This window comes from Crinia signifera, chromosome 4, assembly GCF_055691185.1.
Source record: "Crinia signifera chromosome 4, ASM5569118v1, whole genome shotgun sequence".
NCBI lineage: Eukaryota > Metazoa > Chordata > Amphibia > Anura > Myobatrachidae > Crinia > Crinia signifera.
In genome coordinates this window covers 280,489,838-280,513,622 of record NC_139220.1, presented here as the reverse complement: position 1 = coordinate 280,513,622, position 23,785 = coordinate 280,489,838, and the positions used below count along the sequence as shown (strand labels likewise).

At 44.9% G+C, this 23,785-nt stretch overlaps 1 protein-coding gene across 1 annotated transcript in view; it reads left to right on the top strand.

Moving 5' to 3' along the window:
• The first annotated feature begins 18,100 nt into the window (after positions 1 to 18,100).
• LOC146073068 (disintegrin and metalloproteinase domain-containing protein 28-like) overlaps positions 18,101 to 23,785 on the top strand; it is a 58,334-nt gene continuing 52,649 nt past the window's right edge. The window contains exons 1-5 of the mRNA XM_083180246.1: positions 18,101 to 18,202; positions 19,390 to 19,466; positions 20,297 to 20,375; positions 21,667 to 21,743; positions 22,828 to 23,008. Of these exons, the coding sequence (XP_083036372.1) occupies positions 18,101 to 18,202; positions 19,390 to 19,466; positions 20,297 to 20,375; positions 21,667 to 21,743; positions 22,828 to 23,008 (516 nt within the window). The remainder of the gene's footprint in view (positions 18,203 to 19,389; positions 19,467 to 20,296; positions 20,376 to 21,666; positions 21,744 to 22,827; positions 23,009 to 23,785) is intronic.

The window sequence follows — 23,785 nt, the reverse complement described above, 5'->3', positions numbered from 1 at the left end:
AAATAAAGTAAAATAATTAGAATTAAGGTGATAGACAAATGATAGTGATGACATGATAACCCCATCCCAAATAATAAATAGATTGTCACTGTAGTGGCCATAGAGGACCAGATTTATGTCCCAGTCATCCTCCCACACAATGTGCTCCTCAACCTCTCTATGTAGAGGTTGGCATAACTGGGTACAAATCTGGTCCCCATGGCTGTCCCCATTGTCTGCAATTTACAAGTGTTAGAAAAGACAAAATAATTGTGCTAAATTATAAAGGAAATATAATCTAACAGAAATCGAATGTGTTCCACACTCCCGAGTAGATTCCCACATGTTTCCACAATAAGATCCCACATCAAAGACACCTATAATTTTTTTTTATTTAATCAAATCTATAAATTGGCAAGAATCTTAGGCTTTTCTTACAGTGAACACTGATTCTAACATCACTCATGATTTAAGCAATAGAGAAACCTCTAAACCGAGATAGGGATTTTGGGGATTTTGGTGTGGAACACATTAGATTCATCATTAGTTTCATCGGAGAAGTGACACCCCTAGAATCAAGAGTCCAAATCCTGATCTAACGGGGACACAATTCAGATATTTTTCTACTTTGCATGCATCTGAGTTGCATTGCATACAAGCTGCGATGGTATTGCAATGGCAGTGAGTCAGTTCACGATGGCTAGCTGGAAATTTTTTTGCTTTGTATCAACCATTTTGTGGGCATCTTGGCAGGCTTAGTTGCATCTTGGTGGCTTAGCTGCAAGTACATTCTCTGGTTGTTGGCGTTTCTGTATAAAAAAAAATGGTGGCTGTGAAACTCCTCACTGTGCCCAACATAAATCCTCCAATCTAGCTCCAGTAGGTCCATTAAGGCCATTGTCTATTCCCAAGAGGCCTTGGACTCATCTATCGATGGACTTTATTACTGACCTTTCATCATCAGATGGCTATACCACCATTTGGGTCGTTATAGACAGATTCTCTAAAATGGCTCATTTCATACATCTACGAGGTCTACCTTCAGCTCCAAAGTTAGCAGAACTGTTCATTAAAGAAATCTTCAGAATCCATGGGTTACCTGAGGAAATTGTGTCTGATCTAGGGGTGCAATTTGTTGCAAAGTTTTGGCGAGCTTTATGTAAAGTTCTCAAAATTCAGCCTAATTTCAGTACAGCATACCATCCGCAATCTAATGGCCAGACGGAAAGAGTCAACCAGGATGTAGAGACTTTTCTTCGTCTGCATGTCTCCTCTTCCCAAGATGACTGGGTTGAGGTGTTGCCATGGGCCGAATTTGGGCATAATAATCAATACCATTTCGTCTTCTTCTTCTACTCCTTTCTTTGTTAACTGTGGCTTCCATCCTAGGGTTCCTGATTTCCAGCAATTACCTTCAACATCTGTGCCAGCGGTAACTTTTTCTCTCCAGAAACTCCGACAACACTGGAGGAAAGTCAGGAAATCCCTAACCAAAGCCTCACAAAGGTATAAAAGGTTTGCTGACCGAAGAAGAAGAGCTGCTCCTACTTGGAAAGTGGGTGACAAGGTATGACTGTCCACTCGAAATCTTCGTCTTCGTGTTCCCTCAATGAAATTTGTACCTCGTTTCATCGGGCCATTCCCGATAGCACGGATCATCAACCCGGTTGCCTGCAAATTAAAATTACCAAATTATTTAAGGATTCCCAATTCCTTTCATGTGTCATTATTGAAACCTCTAATATTGAACAGATTCCATGTTGCCTTGTCTAAGTCTCCTAAAGTTTTTACCCATAGGGGCATCGAGTAGGAAGTGTCCCATATCCTGGACTCTCGCATCCAGTACAAGAGATTACAGTATCTAATCGACTGGAAAGGTTACTGGCCAAAGGAGAGGTCCTGGACTAACGCCTCTGAGGTACATGCTCCCAGAATGGTAATTAACTTCCACAAAAAATTCCAAAACAAGCCTAAAGAGTGTCCTGGGGCCTAGGTCCTCTAACAGCATGTCTAACACTATGGCACTCACCTCCGCTCTGGTTCCTGGTCCTGGTGGGTTGCATGTGCCCACGCTGTCACCGCGTGGTAATAATGGTGCTGTGTGCTCCGGTGCCATGCTGGGCATGAGCGGCGTGAGAAATGAACCGCCATGTGTGTTTGTGCCTGGTTAGGCCTCTGATTGAATGCCGGCAACTGTGCAGCTGCGCACACTCACTGCTGGCTGAAACCTGTCGCCCCCCATTGGCGGCCGCCATCTTTTCGGATACCTCAGCCTGTCCTGTGTGGCTCCGCCTCTCCTGTCAAATAGGCTAGCCAATAGCCGCACAGCTCACTCCTTAAGTTCTGACTGGCCGGGTAAGACCGGCAGTCAGTACAATGATGTCTATGCCTAAGCATCATTACTCCTTCCTGGCTCTGTAGTTCCCGCTACAATCCTGTGTCTTTGGTGAAGTTCTACTCCTGCTGATCGTCTCACTGCTCCTCTCGTGTACCACGGACTCTGCTGCTGCCAATGCGGACTGGATAAGGTTAGCCCCCCAAAGGGGTAATATCTTTCTCTTTCCCGACGGTTATTTCCACGGTCACTCCTGTTGGCAGCTACAATCCAATCCAGCAAGGAGACAGACTTCATTATTGTTCTTTCATTTATTATTATCCAATCTTCCAACCAATCATCCAAACCTCCAACCAATCATCCAATCTTTCAACCAATCATCCAAACCTCCAACCAATCATCCAATCTTCCAATCAATCATCCAATCTTCTAACCAACCATCCAATCTCTTCATCAATCATCCAATCTCTTCATCAATCATCCAATCTTCCAAACAATCATCCAATCTCTTCATCAATCATCCAATCTTCCAAACAATCATCCAATCTTCTAATCAATCATCCAATTCTTCAACTAATATCTCAATTGTCAATCACTCGTTCAAGCCTTCAACCAATTATCCAATTCTTCAACCAAGCCTCTAATCCTTCCGTCAATTCTTCAACTCTTCAATTAACTCTCCAATATTCTTTCCAATTACCAAGCATCATCATATTCTACAATAAAGTATTGGACTATTGACTTTTATCATTGCATACCCTATATTATTTGTGTCACCATTATCAACTTGTATCGCAGTATCTTTATTAAACCAGATTTATTTTATCTCATTGCTTCACTCCCCTCTGCCGTTGATGCAACAACCTTACATTAAAGCACCCAGCCTCCGTTACACTCCAGCTGGTGCTTCAAAGAACGTGACAATGTGTGCGCTATATAAGAAACTGTTAATAAATAAAATAAATATATTCTGCTCATGCCCGAAGCTTCATCCTTTATGGAACAAAGTGTTTGCATTTGTGTCTAAAGTTCTTAAAACTGTTATCCCAGAGTCTCCAGTGATTGCTCTTTTTCATATTTCCCTAAAGATCTTACCAAGCCTGATTGTTATGTATTGGGCCATATTTTATTAGCTACGAGAGCTGCAATAGCTCAAAATTGGAAAAATCCAATGCATCCGCTCTTGGCTCAAATTATTCACAAAACTCACCAGGCCTTTTCAATGGAGACTCAAGGGCTACCTTACACATTCAATGCGACATCTCCTCTAGTTAAGTGGTATTGCTGGCATGATTATTCTATTAGCGCAGAATGTAGTATGTCTTACATCAGATGACTGATTTCCTATTATTCTTAACAGGGCCAGTGCTAGGGTGTTCGGCACCCTCCTGCACAATCTATATTTGCGCCCTCCCTCTGCTAAAGGGACAGCACACACAAATAAAGGGTGTGGTATCATAAGGAATGGGTATAGCCCAATTAAATTAAACCATACAGTAGAACAATCTTACTTACATTGCATTGCACATGGTGCCCCTGATTTTTAATACCCCACTTACAGTAGTAGTGCCACTTTTACATAAACCACACAGTAGTGCCCTATATACACAATGCCCACAGAAGTAGTGCCACTTAAACACAACGCTCAGTACTGCCACTGAAAACACCCACAATAGTACTGCTTCTTATACATAACACCCACAGTAGCACCCAATACACATAACATCCACAGTAGTAATGCACCTTAAACACATATGCTGGGGAGAAAGTGGGGAGACAGATGCTGGGAAGAGGGGGCAATTGCTGGGCAGAGGGGTCAGATGGTGGGGAGATGGGGACAGATGCTGGGGAGATACTGATAGGGGAAAAAGATGATGGGCAGGAAAATGGGGGTACAGATGATGGGCACAGAGGGATATGGGGGATGTGATGGGCAGGGAGATGGGGCAGATACTAGGAAGGGAGAAGGGGAAAGGTGTTGTGAAGAGGGGGGGGCAGATGGGCATATGCTGGGAAGAGAGGAGGGACAGATGTGGAGAGAGAGGGGTGCAGATGCTGTATAGAGAGAGGGGGGGTACATATGTGGTGAGAGGGAGCATATGCTTGGCAGAGATAGATTGGGGACAGATGATGGGCAGAGAGAGGGGGTACAAAGGCTGAGCAGAGAGAGTGGGAATTATGCTGGGCAGAGAGAGGGGGGACAGATGATGGGCAGGGAGCGGGAGACAGATGGGCATGTAGAGGGGGGACAGATGCTGGATAGGGAGAGGAGGATATATGCTGGGCAGAGAGAGGGGGGACAGATGGTGGGTAGGGAAAGGGGGGATAGATGATGGGAATGGAGAGGGGGAACAGATGCTGGGCATGGAGAGGGGGGGACAGATGATGGGCAGAGTGGGGGGCAGATGCTGGGCAGGAAGAGGGGGGGACAGATACTTGGCAGGGAGAGGGGAGACAGATCCTGGCCAGGGAGGGGGTGAGAGATAGAGAGAGAGAGAGTGAGTGACGCTGCAGGCAGAGGCAGGAGGTCAGAGACAGTGGAGGCACATACCTCCCAACATGACCCATGCCAGGAGGGACAGAATGCTCTGTTTCTGAACTTCCCTCTTAATGTATGATTGCCATCACCTGTTTCAAACAGGATAATTGATGAGAAAGGTTCTTCAACACAGGTGATGGCAATCATAATTAAGGGAGAAGTCCTGAAACAGAGCATTGTGTCCCTCCTGGAGAGGGTCATGTTGGGAGGTATGGAGGCAGGAGACATTACTCACAGGCACTGGGTTAATGCTGTTAGATCAGTGGTTCCCAAACTTTTTTGATTCACGGCACCCTAGAGCATCAAAATATTTTCAAGGCACCCCTAGGCCAAATGCTTCTTATCGAGAAATTCAGAAAAAAATATATAAACGTAAGTACATTGTGTGTATATGTCACAGTTATCTGGTGAGGGACAGGATTTGCTTCTGTTTGTCCACATATATTATGGTTGGCAGCCACAAGCTCTGGTTTTGCCTGGTACACTGACCATAAATAATATGAATTGATCCTGGTCCACCAACCCAAGGCACCCCTGCAAGTGTCCTGAGGCACCCCAGGGTGCCTAGGCACACAGTTTGGGAACCACTGTGTTAGATGATGATCCTCCATGTTCCATGGATCAGAGGAGCTCCTCCAATCAGGGGCACTTCCTATTTCAGCATGTGCCAAGCATCTCCTATCACAGCTCGGCACATGCTGTCCTGTCACTGTGCTGAGTTGAAGGTGGGAGGGGCTGGCACCGCAGTGAGTAAGAACTAGGAAAATGCAGCGACTTCCCCTGCTGCTTCTGCTCTCAGCACCCGATGTAAGCCCTCTCCCCTCTGCTTTCGGCACCGCTGCTGTCCTACAACTGACAGATGCAGCAGCGCAAATCCTTTCAGGCAGCAGCAGAGTCGCAGAGCAGGGAGAGCGCCTATAAAGCCCAGCGCCTCCCAACTTTGCAGGCTCTGCTGAGCGGGTAGAACCGGCCCTGATTCTTACGAAGTTGTACATATATTCTGCTGATGACACTTTTGTTATAGCTCAATGTAATTTGTTCTAATTATCAAGATAGATGTTACCTTATTGTACATTGTTGATTAATTTTTTTTAACTCCGTACTCCCCTTCCCTTTCCCTTTCTGTAGCCTTACCCTTTCCGTGTAAAGAATATAAATAAAAATCTATTGATAACAAAAAAAATCCCAGCGTTGCTCACAGCAACTGTTCTTTTTTTGAATGCAATATCTAGATAAACTTCAATTATTGCCTTGGCTGTATTTGTATTTATTTATACCAAAAGAACAGTTGCTTGTTATAGTATATACATTTCTCTAATTCTATATTTCTTATTTTAATAGGACAAAACATTTTTTTTTTATTATTATTACATTATTATTTATATATAGCGCACACATATTCCACAGGACTTTACAGAGAATATTTGGCCATTCACAAGCAATCCCTGCCCCAGCAGAGCTTACAATCTATCTTCCTTACCACATGTAAACACACACACATTCATTCTAGGGATCCTTTCATGTTGGGACCCAATTAACTTACCGATATATTTTTGAATTGTAGGAAGTTCCCTGAGGAAACTCATGCAAGCACAGAGATAATATACAAACTCCACACAGATAGGGCCATGGTTTGTGCTGAACCGATGACCTCATGTCATGAAGTGATGCTAGCCAGTACATCAGGCACAGCTACAACTAAATATGACACAAGGAATTGGTATAGTCATTCGCACACTGTCAGCAGTACCTGCCGCCAGTATCAATAAAAAACAAGTAAAGTTGTATCTGTAATATTGACCCCTTTTGTCTACTTAATACCTGTTATATAGACTAAAAGACACAGAATTTGACTCATATTTTGATTGTTAACAAATAAAACTGGTGGAAAAAAGATGCAGGATGTGAAGAAAAACCACAGCGGTTATTACTGTGCATGTGGGAGAATGGCGTGTACAGGAATTACAGCACATGTAGTGTAAATGTGGCTTACTCAGTGTTGTGTGAGATTCAGTCACAATTGCAGCCACATCGTATGGACAGAACTAAGGGCCCGATTCAGCTTTGAAAGCAAAGCAAAAAAGCACACAACTGGGTAAAAGCACGCTGCACTGCAGGTGGGGCGGATGTAACAAGTGCAGAGAGTTAGATTTGGGTGAGTTGTTTTTAAACTTAAACCAAAATTGCAGTAGATGCAAATACAGGATGTGACAGTGCTAAAGTACAGTGGTTCAAGGGGGCAGCTGAACCGGAGTGGTCCAATACTCCTAAGTGGATTGCAGAAAAGGTTAATTGGTTCTGCGTTAAAAATTGCAGTGCAAAAATAAAGGAGACAGTATTCGCCCTGCACAGAAATAAATATAAATATCCAAATCTAAATATACTAGTAAGCCCACTCAAATCAAAACCTTTGAAAGCTAGTCTGTAACCTTCTTGTGTTTATGTGAGAATGAGATGTAGTTTCACTCTCTGCCAGCAGATGGCAGTGTTTGGGAGACTCACGGGCACTAGACACATATACTGTATATTGGTACTAAATCCCGGCGGTCGGAATTCCGGCGTTCAAAATCCCGACACCGGAATCCCGACCGCCGAAATCCCGACAAGGGGGGAACGTGGATCGCCCCCCCCCCCCCCCCCCCTTGCGGGCTCGCTGCGCTCGCCACGCAGCGGGCCCGGTGCCTCGCTGCGCTCGGCACACTAATTTATTCTCCCTCTATGGGTGTCCACGAGCAAGTGTCAGGATTTCGCCGGTCGGGATTCCGGCGTCGGGATTTTGAATGCCAGGATTCCGACCACCGGGATTGTAACTGCATCCCCTGTATATATATAGATGATCCGCACTTTACATCTGTCCACCTGCAGTGCAGCATGATTTTGACCAGTTGTGTTGTGTTGTGTTGCTGTGCTAACAAAGATGAATCAGGCCCTAAATGCAGATGACCACACAGCCCTTATCATTATGCTTGGTTTCATAGTGTTCCATCTACTTGCACAGCGTTATACCTGCCGCAGGAAATATGTCTGAGGAAACGGGAAAATCTCTACATATGTATTATCAGTGGCAACATCAATGAACGATATCCTTTACCGATATCGTTCAGTGTATACACTCTATATCGGTGATGGCCAGGGTCGTTTAGTGTCTATAGGGCTTAACCCTAACCACCACAATGTATAGGCACACCATTGACCCCAATGACTATTACAGCAGAAATGTGAAGTGTAGGAAATGTGGGCGTGTTATATGACGGAGATGGGATAAATATAAAAGTGTATTTTTAAACATGAAAACTGTCCCTTTGCTTCCAAATATAGAAGATTCAGAATGACCAATGCACATCATAGTCACACGCTAGCATTGTATGTATTATGTATATGACTCTACATCCGGTGTGCTGTGCCACCTGTCCTGGTGCAAGCAAGTTACCATTGAATGTGCTCCTAGTGGATGTCCCAGCTGAATACTTTCCTCGGCTTCCTTTTTTACCAGAAAAACCACAGAATGAAGCGATTGAGAAATACAGTGTGAGCTGTGCCATTTATTTTTACATTGTTTTTTCCAGCGGTGATGTTGGGCTCAAAATGTAGCACTTCTACAACCAGTGATACCATAGAACCGGAAACAGGGCTTCCTTGATTACCGGTTATGCGTCTTGTCTGGGATGATGTGTTGTAGTTGCTCACTTCCACTTAACTGGACAGTTTAAGATTTGGTACTTGTGAGTTATCCGGGCGTCCGATTTGTAAATCGGGTCGGATCGGGACATCGCATCGCATCGCATGCGACCATCGGATGCGATGCGATGCGATGCGATGCGATGACCCGATTTTTCCATAGGAATCAATGTTAAAATGGACTGAGTCCATTTTAACATGGAATTCAATGGGAAAAAGGGTCCTTTTCATACCCCTACTATCCAAGTGGGCATGGAGTTGGATATAAACCTGTGGCGAGCCACGCTTCGGGCTCGGTGGCTCGCTACGCTCGCCACAGGTTTATATCCAACTCCATGCCCACTTGGATAGTAGGGGTATGAAAAGGACCCCTTTTTCCATAGGAATCATTTTAACATTGATTCCTATGGAAAAATCGGGTCATCGCATCCGATGATCGCATGCGATGCGATGCGATGCGATATCGCATCGCATCGCATCTGATTGTATGCCTTAACTTAAGGCATACAATCAAAAAATCGGACGCCCAGATAACTCACAAGTACCTAAGATTTATATATGATTGTACAGTAAATTAGTAGTGTTGGCATACCTCCCAACAGTCCCGATTTCAGCGGGACAGTCCCGATTATCAGGGCAAGTCCCGCTGTCCCTGTGTCGCTGTTGGGAGTCCCCCCCCTGTCGGCTGCTAAGCAGCGGGGAATAAACGCTGTGCGCATGCGCACAGCGTCTATTCCCGTAGCCAGGGGGCTGGGGGCATGGCTAGAGACTCACAGAGCCTCTGGGTCATGCCCCCATAGCGGCAACATGGGGGCGTGGCCTCGCGGGAGAGCCACGAGTATAGCCCATGCCCCCAAATTAGGCCACGCCCCCAGATTTTTTGGCGCAGCAGCTACGTCCCGCGTCTGACTCCTCCAAAGTTGGGAGGTATGGTGTTGGTCATACAGTGGTCATACTATGAGCTATGGAGAGCAGCCCTGGGAAGACGATACCATAATTACATATTAACGGAAGGAATTAGAGGATTTAGAGGATTAGAGGAAAGGCCCATACACACCAGACGATATTGATCACAATATCGTTCAGAAAGGGCTTTCTGAATGATATTGTGAACTATCGTCCAGTGTGTATGCTGTGCATCACTAAAGATGCACGCCTCCACGAATCGTTAACGACCCCCTCCGTTGACCAAGCATGTTTGGACGAGAGGACATCGTCATAAACGGCCGTACTGCAGCTGCAAAGTCAGCGAAAACACATGGGCATTGTCTGAGCGATGGAAGGGAACGGCACCGATGTCAGGGCCATCACAGGGCCGTAAATAGGAACCTGGAGAATACAGAAGTTTAGGAAAAATGTACTTTATTCTCCATTCATATTTTTGGCCGATCTCGGTTGTACCCGATCGCACACATGATCGACCATAATGGGCCTTCTTAGTAAATCTCCCCACGGAGAATTTTCCAGTGGTATTTGCCTGAAGCCAGCATGGATCGGTCAGATCAGACCTACTCTGTGTAGGAAAATAGAAAATAAAATAAATAATTGAAAAAAGGTGTGGGGTCCCCGCCCATCTATAACCAGACCCGGGAAATACAGTGCACGTGGATTTGTCCATTAAAGAAGGAGTTTGCTTTTGCAAACCAACCTGAATCAGGCCTTTAATATGTGACAGCGGGGATAACTGTGTGTGTGGAATGTTATGTGGCACAATGGGCATTTCTATATGGTGTGTAATGTGGCACAGAGGGAATTACTTTGTGAGGTGCCAGGGTGTCATAATGTTGCACAATGAGCATTAATGTGCGGGGGCACAATCTGACAAAATGGGAAATATTATGTGGGGCATAATGTAGTACAATGGCTTTTCTGTGCAGGGCATAATGTGGCACAGTGGACATTACTGTGTGGATTGTATTGGGGTGCAATGAGCATTAGTGTGCGGGGTATATTGCAGTGCAATGAGCATTAGTGTGTGGGGTGTATTGTAGTGCAAAGAGCCTTAGTTGTGGAGCAGTGGTTCCCAAACTGTGTGCCGTGGCTCCCTGGGGTGCCTCGGGACACATGCAGGGGTGCCGCGGCTTGGTGATCCAGGACCAACTCAAATTATTAATGGTTAATTATTTAGGAGCTAAACCAGTGCTGGTGGCTGCCAATCATAGAATGTGTACAAACAGAAGCAAATCCTGCCCTTTACCACATAACTGCCGCTAAGAATCGCATATAAACCGAATCTAATTAATTTTTTTGGACCTAGGGGTGCCGTGAAAAAACTTCTGATTCTCTAGGGTGCCGTGAATCAAAAAAGATTGGGAACCTCTGGTTGTGGAGTGTATTGTGGCGTAACGGTTACAGGGGCAAACGCAGGATTTTCAGAAGGGGGTTTCCAGAGGGGCGGAGCAAAGCACGGAGATGGACACTTAGGTGACCCAGTATATGCCGGGTCAGTTAAAGTATTATAGATAGACCAAATGTATATAAATAATAATAATAAATATATATCAATATATATACATAACAGCAGTGTAGCCCCCTGGGCATAGCAATGTATTGGGGCCCCTACCGATCCTCAAGCGGTAGGGGTGGGGGAAGCTTTGATGTCCCACGAGTGGTAGGGGGTATTATATCAACCGCTCAGCATGTAGGGCCTGGATCAGTAATTTCCACTAATTACCCCTTTACTGCACAGATGGTGGGAGATGGGGTGGGAGAAGGGGGCATTGGGCTGAATGAAGGGGCCCTGACCTACCAACTTCCAGGGTGGTAGAGGATGTTTAATATGCAGAGGAGGGGTGTATAGTGGAGTGGGCTTATTATTCATAATTTTCTGGTGGGAGGACAGCTTGCTTGACTGCAGATATCTCCAGTTCCCGAAACTAGATTTCTTAGCTTTTAATAAAATTGAAAACTAGAGAATCCCACCTAGCAAATGGTACTAGGGGATCAGAGTTCAGGAGGCAGAGCAATCTGCCAATGAGTATATAAAACTACATACCAGGTGTGTGGAGCTGGAGCAGTAACCAGCTGCTTGAAGGCTGATATCTCTGGTTCTGGGCACAGTAGAGACCAGCTTCTAGTATCCCTCAAAGGGGGAGAGTCCCAGCTTTTGGAATATATCCTCAGAAAAACTCTAAGTCAGACAAAAACTGAAATATCTGACTGGGGAGAGCAATTAACAGGCTTGGATGGGGACCACTGATTGAAGTCAGATATCTCCGGTTTTCCAGGGCCGATTTTAAAATTCTTGTACCCATGGAAAGAGGGGACCCTCAGCTTTCAGAATAGGGACCTCAGATTCCTGGGGGTGGGTTCTGGGTACTCAGAAACCCCCCCTGCGTGCGCTACTGGGTTATTACTATGTGTGATGTGTAATATGGTGAAAAATGTTGTTTTGTAATTCCGTGAAAGAATCATGCATTCAATACATCAAAGTATGACTCTTTCACAGAATGACAAGACTCTGAGCGCCACCTTCATTCATATCGCTGTATACACCACCCTCCACTGTCAGCGAAAACACATGGGCATTGTCTGAGCGATGTCACCCCTTCTATGTTTTTTTGATCCCTACCAGCTTTACACTGCCCCCCCCCCCCCCCCCCCCAGCCTGTAAGCCTGTGGCTGAGGCTAGTTCTACCATAATCACCAAATTAGGAGAGATTTACAGAGAAAATCCCCAAACCAAGGGGGCGGGTGATGGAAGTGATGACACAAATGGCACTATATATATAGGATACCAATGGTTTTATTAGCAGATGTAACAACAGAGGATTTGGGAAATAACATTGATACGCTGATGCGGTTGTCAAGAACACTTCTGTATGCAAAATAATTGCACAACCCACTGTACTGTGCAGGATTTCTCCCTCAGACACTTTCTCCCTCACTTGAGCTTCAGGACATTGGAGCAGCACATTGACAATGCTGAGACCTGCACTGTTATTACTTGTACTGCTGGAGGTCCCGGCTCTAGGTGAGTCCTTACATTTAATCACCTTATTCAAGTCAATGGGGCAGATGTTCTAAGCCTTAGAAAGAGGGGATTCAGGTTTATTTGCAAAGCAAAAGCGCAAATGTAACATGTGCAGAGAGAGTTAGAATTGTGTGGGGTCTGTACTTCAAACTGATTTCTATATTGCAGTGTAAAAATAAAGCAGCCAGTATTTACCCTGCACAGAAACAAAATATCTCATCCAAATCTAACTTTCTCTGCACCTTACATCTGCCCCACCAGCAGCGTAGCATGGTTTTGTCCATTATCAAACCAAGGGTCCGATTCCGGTTCATTTGTAATGAACTGAATTCGGCCCCTGCCCCGATGGTCAGGGTTTGTGCCTGTGCATATTTGCGATGGCAGGAGAAATCATTTGATGGTCGGCAAACATCGAAGGATTTCTCCTGCTGCGGGCACATGCGAGGGGATTTGTATTCGTGACACATCCCCTCGCATGGTTTCGAGGGGATACAGCGGAGGCGGGGGGGGGGTGACAATTCGGCGGGGCGGGCCCCTCTGTGACTCAGTAAGCTGCGAGCTTAGCAGTTTACCAAGTCACCCAGAATGAGGGCCCAAATGTGCTTCGCAAACCAACTTGAATCACCCTCAAGATACAATGGGGAAAGTACCAGCCAATAAGCTCCTAGCATTTTTCATACACAGCCTGTAATATGACAGTTTTTAGCTGATTGGCTGCTACTTACTAGGATAAAACTTAAATTGTGCTTAATTTGTTATGGTATATACATTTCTCTAATTCTATATTTCTCGTGTTAATATGGCAAAATATAAAATATTATTACAATATTACAATATTATTTGTATAGGGCATACCTATTCCGCAGCACTTAGGAGGTTATTCTGATCGGAGCGGCCAAACGTGCGTACGTTCGCTATTAACGTACGCTATCCGTACGCGGCCGTTGGGGTTAAGTCCACCCACAACTCAGCCGCATACGTACGGCCAGAAACAACGTCGAAGGGGAGTGGCGTACAATTGTGCGTACGCCAACGTACACGGACGGGCCAGCCCTTACACTCCGACAACTGGCGTACAATTGTGCGTACACCACCGTTTACGGACGTCTCTCGTCCGTCTTCCCACCGACTTCTTGCGGCTATCTGAGCGTACGCCAGCTTGCACGGACGGGTCCCTATTGTTTTCAATAGAAAACTCAGCTTATGTCACCGCTCGTGAGAGTGAGCGTACGTCCGTGTACGCTGACATACCCTTCACATATATGGACCTGCAAATCTTGCCTTTCAACTATAATTATGAAAATTAATTAATTAATTGATTGAATTAATTAATGTGCAAAATAGTGGGCATGGGCTTAAAACATTGCTGAAACATCCTTTGTAGGTGTTAGATGTGGTTTATGTTATTGTATCCTAAATACAAAACCTATGTTTGTATTAGAGTGAACACGTTGACACATGTCGACTTGTGTAGATTGAGTGTGCTACTGTGTAAAGTCTATGAAAACACGTAGTGAATGTGTCTAACTGTTTAACAAATACCTACCTTAGCATATATAAGCAGGTCTTACAAAGATTCTTACCTTAAATTAAACAAACCTTTAAATGTAGAGAAGTATAGAAAGATAAGCTTCCAATGTGTTTGAGTGCTGTGTGTGGCTTGCAGGTAGTGAAATCATGGTTTGGACTTAATAGACTGCAGCATTGGTTATTACATTCAGGTGTATGTGTTTGGTAGTAATCAGCGTAAATTAGCAAATCCAGGCGCACGCTGGCATGCGGTATCTGTAGGGGTGGTTTGAGATGGCGGTTGGCGGCCGCCTGTTTTGTGTCCGAAATGAACGGTGCTTTAGGCGATCGTGCGGTAGTAGCACCGCTCATTTTTATTGCACACCCCCGTGTACGCCCATATTTACGCCCATTTTCCCTCATTATTTCGGCCGCTCCCCTCATCACGCCCCTATGCCGCCCCCAATGCCCGTACACTCGCGTATAGGTTTTTTCGCACGTTGAGACCCGTCCGTAAGCGTTGTGGAGTGTTCGCGCCTGCGCATTAGCGAATGTACGCATGCGCAGATCATAAAAAACCCCGGGACGTACGCGTACGGCCCGGCCGCACCAACCAGAATAAGGCCCTTATACACAATATTTGGCTATTCACATCATTACAATCTATATTCCCTACCACATGTACACATACACACACATTTATTCTAGGTCTTATTTTATGTTGGGAGCCAATTAACCTACCAGTATATTTTTGGATTATTGGAAGTACCCTGGGGAAACCCATGCATGCACAGGGAGAATATACAAACCCCACACAGATAGGGCCGTGGTTTGTATTAAACTGATGATCTCAGTGCTGCCAGCAAGTACTGCTATCCATTACATCAGGCACAGCTACAACTAAATATGACACAAGGAATTGGTATAGTCATTCGCAAAGTGTCAGCAGTACAGTATCTGCCGCCAGTTAATGGAAGTGTTGCTGCTTCTACATCACGATAAAGAAACCAGTGCAGATTAATAGCAATAATAAAGTCTTAACAAGGCTTAGTATATATAGGGGGTTATTCTGGTTGATTTGCAAGGCTGCGAATTCGCAGCTTTGCGAGTCCACCAAATCCATGCAGGATTCATAGTCTTCCATCTACTTGGTTTCATAGTCTTCCATCTACTTGCACCAGCGTTATACCGGCCGCAGGAAATATGTCTGAGGAAACAGGATAATCTCTGCATTTGCATTATCACCGAGCAGTAATGCTCATTCAGCCACCGGTGATGATGCATCTGAGTTGTGTATGTCTCTGAATCACTTTTAGAGGCATAGTCCCAGCTACGGAGCATTCCCAGTGCTAAAGAACACAAGATCCGTCCACAAGACATACTTGTGTGCATCTGCATCAGCTCCACTCAACATACCTCCCAACATTGTGATTTCTCAATTTAGGATGCTCAGCGGTGTGGCCTATGTCATAGGGGCATGGCCGCATGGGGATGCATTGTCTGCAGGCCATGCCCCCATTTTCCATCCCTCTGTCTCTCTGTATAGATGTTTTGCACAGCGGCGTAACTACAGCACTGCAGCCCCCGCCACCGCGGGGGGGGGGGGGTGCTGTGCATGTGGGGGCGCCGGGGGCTGCTGTGCTATAGTTACACCCCCCCCCCTCCAATCCCCCGCAGACTTACCTATCTCGCTGGTCCCGGCGGCTCCGTTCTTCTGCTGAGGACCACCACAAAATGGCCGCCCCCATATAGCACACTGTTCTCTGAAACTGTCTGCTGTATGGGGGCGGCCATTTTGTGGTGGTCCTCAGCAGAAGAACGGAGCCGCCGGGACCAGCAAGATAGGTAAGGCTGCGGGGGATTGGGGGGGTTTGCATGGGCGGCGAGGGGTGGGGGACGCTTGGTGGGGCGGCAGCGGGGGGCGCCCAAAACTTAGCTACGCCACATGCGCATAGCATCTATTCCCACTCTGCAGCTCCAGGCAGGGGGGACTCCCAACTGCCCCTCCACCGCAGGACACTGCTGGCCCCGGGCAGGATGCGGGATCATCCATAAAAGCAGTTTGGTCCCACGAAAAGCGGGGCAGTTGGGAGTTGTCTATCTACTGAAAGGGGATAGAGGTTGGTTTGTCACAGTATGGTGCACATCACGAATGCAACAGTAACATTTGCAGTGTTACACTCTAAATCGGAGGGATCAGTGTCCCTTGAATGCAAAATTGTGGTGCCCGCGCTCGGGTTGGAAGAGTAGACCGCCCAGTACATAGTAATCATCAGCGGGTACCGGCACTGCTATCGTCCGTTACTGCATTCAGACATACATGCACATTGCATTAGTGTCCTGAGAAGGACTAGTAAACACATTGATGATTAAAGCTTGCTATAGACATACAGACACAAATAAGCATTAGAGTCCTGAAAAGGACTGGAATCACATAAATTATAAACTGTGGCGATACACATCGAACGTCCATGCGGCAGGTGAAGCCGACGTACATTTCGCAAATCTTTTTCAGGGCAACCCATGCTGGAACCCTGGACGGGTTTAAATGGCTGGTGTTTATTCGAATCAACCAATGGGGTTTGTCCCACTGTTAGTAGTACCGCCTATTATTAAATTTGATTGACGTACACTCGCACATCATATTTATCTTCCGGCGGCGAGGTTGTAATAAAGGTAGTATGCAGGGAATTATGGGGCAGATGTATTAAGCCTGGTGAAGAGATAAACTGGAGATAAAGTGGAAGGAGATAACGCACCAGCCAATCAGATCCCAACTGTCATATTTCAAACACAGCTGATTGGCTGGTGCGTTAACTCTTCCAAGTTATCTCCACTTTATCTCCAATTTATCTCTTCTCCAGGCTTAATACATCTGCCCCATATCACCCGCTGTTAAGGAGTGGGGATTAATGATTGCACTGGAGACCCCATAGTGTCTCTACTTTTATGCACGGCACATCTGTGGAATGTCATTCTTGAAAGGGGGTTTTAATAGTTATATACCACTGTAAGAAGAAGATTTTAAAGTTTAGGGATCACTAGGCAAGAGAGTGTTTTCTAGAAACTTGTGTTCAATCATCGGCTGTGTTAGTTCCTCATTTTCTAAATACTTAAATATAGCATTTTATCCGCAATAGTGTTGGAGATTACATCAATATCAATGTAAGAAGGATATTATAAAATATGAGATATAAGGAGTTATAAAATTCAAGACTCATAAGAGATCAATTTATAAAATGATTCTGTATTTTGAGGTTAACATGAGGTCATGTATATATGAAAATCAAGATTGTCTCTTACTGTATGTCGCCAATTCCTGTTCTTGCCCCTATGCCGGGAGTACAGTTCTATGTGCTCCTAGTGGGCGGGATGTACTAAAATACATTGCCGCCCTTCGCCGCCTGCCCACCGCGATGCCAGCGCATATGTACTAACATATGCGGCTGGCATCGCGGTGCGGTGATGGAGACCCCCCGCGATACCTGTACTGTGGTGTGCGGGGGGTCTCCGTCATCTCCCTGCCACCTGCCTCTCCCCTCACGCCGGGGACAGCTAAGCAGCCGTCCTCCCCCCTGCAGCCGGAAGGATGGCTGCATTACTAGATTACTAGGGGTAGGAAGGGCTTACCTTCCGGGTCCATGAGGACCTGGACTAAGGTAAGCCAGAGGGATGGGGAGAGGGGGGTTGACGAGGCGGCGGGTTTGTGCCGGAGGCGTCGTGCGGCGAAAAGAAGCCTATAGGCTTCTATAGGGTATCGCCACCCAAAGGTGGCGATACCCTACAATGCGGTATGGTGGCGGCGGGGTTTTAATACATAGGAAAATGCGGTAAAACAGGGGTTTTACCGCATTTTCCCCTTAGTACATCCCGCCCAGTGAGTTTCTGTCAATGTGAATTTTAACGTAAAATGTGTGCCTTTAGTAAATAAAATTTATATTGGTGTTAAAACTGTGAACATAGAATATCATGAAAAGAGAGTGAGTGTTGTATGAACTCAATTTTCAAAGCGGAGTGGATTGTCTTATGTAATGTTCACATACTGTATGACGACGTGCCTTCATTGTTTCATTGTGTAACCAAATGAATGATCTTGTATCTTGTAGCATTCAGTCGAGCACCTGCAGGACAGAAATCTGAGGTGGTTTTCCCTAGGAAACTTCATGCGCAACACAAGAGAGACACAGAGGTACTGTACTGTTATGTGGAAAATGATGATGTGAATACAGTAGGAGAATTTAGTTATTTGCAGAGAAAGATGATCTCAGAAGAGAGGAACATAAATGATAGCGAGAAAGTCTTCACATGGAAGGTCAGGGTTAGCCTACGGTAAGGGAGAGACGGATGCCGGATGGCTGCCCAACAGACAGGATTCCAAGAGGCAGTACTCCGTCAAAGGAATCCTGAATGTTTAAATACCCGGTAGTCCAGATCCCAACTGATAGGGGCTATTCTCCCACGTGGGGATCCACAAGGTGCTTCATTGCGCTGGCCCCCTGTCAGAGTACCGGCGGTCGGGATGTAGGTATACTGACCATTGGATTGTCAGCCTGCCATACCACCCCCGGGAGAGTTAGGCTATGGGAAAGGAGGCTTGAGTTAGGGGACTGAAGAGGAGGGCTAGGGTTACATTGCGGGAATGAAGGGTTAGGCTATAGAAGAGGAGGGCTAAAGTTAGCCTGCAGCAGAGGAGAGTATTCATTAGGGTTCAGGAAGTGAGGATTAGGCTATGGGAAAGGGAGGCTAGAGTTAGGCTACAGGAAAGGAGGGATAGAGGTAAGCAGTAGAAGTGAAGGGTTAGGTTATGGAAGGAGAGGGTTAGGTTATGAGAGTGCTGGTTAAGCTTGGGCACTAGGTACAGTGTTGGCGGTATGGGTTAGTCATCACTGGAAGTCATGCAAGATCCACCAGAACTCATCCTGCTGTTACCCAAAAGATATGCTGTATGTCGTTATGACCAATGTTAACAAAATATTTCCGTGGGACAGATGAGAAGCATAGAATTACATAATGCCTGTGCTGTGGTACCATACTGTATGATGACTTTAACATACTTGGCACCTATTATGCCACTGCGTTCATTTGCGGGCATCCAACCAGAATGTTCTTACCATTACTAAAAACATAATTATGAAAATGTACTGATCTTAAATTGAGAAAATGCCGTGTTTATTGTGAAAGTATCAACATTCTAAAATTGCTGATTTCCTGCATTTTTGCCGACAGCCTCAAAAATGTAAATTTCATTAAAAACAAAACCCGGTATGTTTTTAGAGATTGTCATTTACACCTTGAACCCCACAGAAATGATCCCTCTTATTGTATGTGTGTAATTTCTCCCCTCTGTACATGTGACTGCGTCTCCTCTCTCCTCAGGGGAGGCATCCGGATCTGGTGCAGTATGGCTTTGAGCTGAACGGCAAACATTTGGTCCTTCACCTGGAAAAGACTGAGTAAGTGTCCCCTGGCCAATACCATGCACTTACCAGGGAGCCATATAATGAGACAGCCAAGGGCAATACAGGGGGTTCATTCAGTAATGTTTCCTAATCCAAAACCCAAAAGGAATTGTAATTAATATATATCTAATAGTGCCCCAAAATGAACAAAACTGCATATGATGCATAGAAATGTTTATGATAGTTTGTATAAGGAATAGTAAGTGTGCCATTGTAGGGATATGGGTCGTCGGGTTGATAGTATGAAGGTCAAAACACATTAGGTGGTTGACCACTTTAAGGTCTACAGGGCTTAAATTGGAACATGAAATAGGTTGAGAAGTAGTTATTTGCCTCTTTTCTGCTTCCACTTTTGTGCAGTGGGATCACATTGGCTCTTTTCCAGTCCTCTGAAATTGCTCCTGTAGCAAGTGACTGGTTCAATAATTATGTTAAATATGCATCATCGCCTCTTTTAGTATCCTTGGATGAATTCCCTCTGTCCCAATTAATATATACACTTTATTTTGAAAGTATTGAGGCTCCTCCCCTTCTGTAATGAACACTGAGCAAAAATAATAATTTAGATGAAATTATTTACATCTGCTATTAACTTATTTCAAAAATATTTAGATTTGTATGAATCTACTAATTGGTTAAAAGGAAACCAATGTGCCCATACTATTGCTGAAAGAGGAACTGAAAAACCTGCTTTTTGCAATAGAGAGCAATGGCTTCCCTGTAGGGGTCGCATGTATATTTGCTGTGACAGATGTTGGCTGTTCATACAGACCAATTAGTCCATACAGTAGTTTATTTTTATATCTTTTCTGTTCTAACAATAGAGACCTGATATCTGCGAATTACACTGAGACATATTATCTAGAAGATGGCACGCCGGTAACAATCAGCCCTCAGGAGCAGGTATGTGTCTATGTTGAGTTGTTGCTTCTGTGTATGAGGCCTATTCATCTTTAAATATTAGAGGCTTATTTGCTGAAAACAACAATTTTTTGGGGATCCCCACAAATATTAAGTACCCCATACAGGTATGAAGGAGGGACCGAAACTGATATCTCTGACACAGTATCTGTTGTGGTCACTCAAGTTCAGCTCTGACAGCCCTCAGAGATTTCTATGGGGAACTACGCTGCTATCAGATTTACCAATATCGTCCTGAAAGCGCCATCTGAAGAATGTAGCCTATGGGTTATATTCTACAAAAAGAACCAGTCGATGTGAAATACACAGCGTTAATCAAGCGCTAAGGGGTGGGGGGTTGGGATAGCGAGAGAAACAGTGGTAAGAAACAAGCAGGACAGACAATGGTAGAGAGGAAGAGATCAATAAAAGATGAGAATAAATAAAAAATAAAAATAAAACTAAAAATAAAATAAAAACAATTATTTTTATTTATTTTTATTTTATTAACGCTTGATTAACGCTGTGTATTTCACATCGACTGGTTGCATAATTCTTTTTAAATCAAGCTGCTCAAATTCCCCTAGCGCAAATCCTTTCAAAAGGAATTTATTCCTTTTATCCTCTACAAAAAGAACCGCCAGGGGGTTGGTCAGTAGACCACACATGTGCAGTAGCGTGCACAGTAGCGAGGTAAAAAACAGAGGTTCCTTAATTTTTCGAGCACCTGCATGTGTTCTTGATACATTCAAATGAATGTTAATTTCTTATTGTCAGATATTTAGCAAATTATAATTGTCATGTCTATCCTCAATAATTAATACTGTACATATGCCAAGGAGGCGGTTGTACTTCTGACAAAATGTGATCCAAACTCAGCAATGACCGCAATTCTCATATTTATCAAGCTCTGGAAAGCAAAACTTTCTATCTCAGTATCTGAACACCATTTATACTGTAGATGGCATTGTCTATAGAAGCATTTTTTTGTGTAATTCCCCCTAGAGGGATCTAACAGGATCCCTCCCAGTGTCCTTGTGTTTTGTACATTTTAATATTTAAATATGCCAGAAAAAAACCACAATGAGTGCCTAAAATGTGTATTTAGAACCCAGGCAACAATGGATACCAGAGGGGAAATGTAATAGGGTGCAAGTAGACAGAGGTGCGGGATTTTGCTCATCTCCTGCAGCTCCAGCTTCTCGCACCCTATTACATTTACCCCCATGTATCTCCATATTCCAGACATACTGTATTGTCTAATAATTGTATGTACTGTACTTGCTTCTTGCAGGATCACTGTTACTATCAGGGCCATGTGAACAACGACAGCAGCTCACAGGTCAGCCTCAGCACATGCCATGGATTAAGGTGAGATATGGGAGGAAGACCACAGAGTGATCCCATTCTATGTAACTATTCATATGGGACAATGTTTATTATAAGTACCAAATACTATGTGGTTGATTTAATATCATATGATCAATAGAGCAGCCAATACATCATGCAGTGTAAGGGACAGAGCGGAGCTGCTGCACATGCCCAGTGTACCAGCTTCTTCTAGCACATTTACTGTATGTATGGATCTGAGCCTACCAAACATCGCACTGGACAAGAGAGTAGCTGCCTGGAGTAAGAGACTGGAGCCTTATCATGAAGTGGGAGAATGTGAGCTTAGAATAAAAAAGTGCAGTACTGGTTCTATTATGTTTGTGTATCTATTTATTATGATATGTTTAACCTTTTCCTGACCACTATACTATAGACAATCTGTACTGTTACACATTAATACTGTATTCCACACAGTATCCAGTTTATAAAAAGACCAATTTCCAGGGTTGTTGCTGCTCCCCCAGACTCCCGTACTTACTCCAATATGCTGCATTATGCTTACACTTTATAAAACTTAACCTTAACTTAACCTAAAATAAAGACACAGACAACAAGTGCTGGCGTTTCAAAAATGAATGTCAAATTTATTATTGACAAATGAACTAATAACTATAGATGGTGGCGGCACAAAACAACGGTCAGAGGAAAAGAAAGGGGTAACTTCACCATACCATTCACACACCACTGGTGATCAACTCTCCCAGCACAAACCCACCAGTGCAGGTGGTGCGGCCATCTCTCGTGCAGGAGTGTCGGCTAATGACAATCGATGTCGGGAGAGCGCACCCACTATCTTCATACTATCTACATAAATGACTGTTCTTTACCGCCGCCGAAATGAAAAGATATAGGCATGGGAGGGAATTTCCACAGAGAGACAGACCACACCCCTTTCTTCTCACTCCTAGCCTGCCTACTCCTCCCCTTAACCCCATTGGCTCAACCTCTCACATCATTTACATAGTTCCTAACAACCTGCTAACTAAAGTGACAGCATCCAAGAACCCCTCAGTGGTTTATGCCACCTCTGTGCTTATTCAGCCTTCGGTTTTCTTTCTTATAGTGGCATGATTATGACTGAAGAACAGAAGTTGTTGATTGAACCTCTAAATGTGAAAGAGACTGGAGCACATGCAGTGTATCCGTATCAGGCTCAGGAGACCCACAAAACTTGTGGTGTAGAAGACGCAATATTCAGCAAGGCAATGATGTCTAACATAGCGTCCTTAGGCACTGACACAGAGGTAAGAGGATGTGTATGCATTCCTGTGTGTGTGTGCATACCTCTGTGTGTACGTGCGTTTGTATGTGTGTGCGTGCGCACCCGTGTTAGTTTGTGTGTGTATGCCTGTGTGAGTTTGTTTGTGCATTCCTGTGTGAGTGTTCATGTGCGTGCCTGTGTGTGTGCACGCTTGTGTGAGTGCGTGTGTGCACACCTGTGTGTCTCTGTGTGCAGACATGTGTGTGTACAGTGTATTATTTTTCAACAGCAGCAGATGGTACTCCCTGGATTTTAAAACTATGGGGCCGATTCACGATTCAGGCCTGTTTGTTATTTGGCACCGTCCCCGATGTTCAGTGTTTGCGACTGCATTATTATATGCATATGCAAACCCCAGAAGCAAACAGCTTCACACTCCCTGGGACGTTCACTCCAGGAAGGGAGGACCGGGGTTGGGCAGGGGGTGGTCGCAGGGGTATGCCCAGCATTTCAGGGCATGCCCACATATGCTCCAGGGCATATGTTCCAATACGTAGTTTGGACAGATAAATGTTTAGGCGTGTACTCAGCTTCAGGCCAGGGGTAGCCAACTCCAGTCCTTGAAATCTACCGACAGTTCATGTTTTCCTTACTCCCTAGCTGGTGCACATGTGTATTCATTAGTCACTGACACATTTTTAAAAATCCACAGATGGAGCTACAGATGTAGCGCCGCTCATTCAGCCAGTGGCTGGCAACAGAATTGCCAGCTGCCCGCCGCTGGAAGGGGGCACGCGCCCGAGACGCTCGCAGTCTTGCA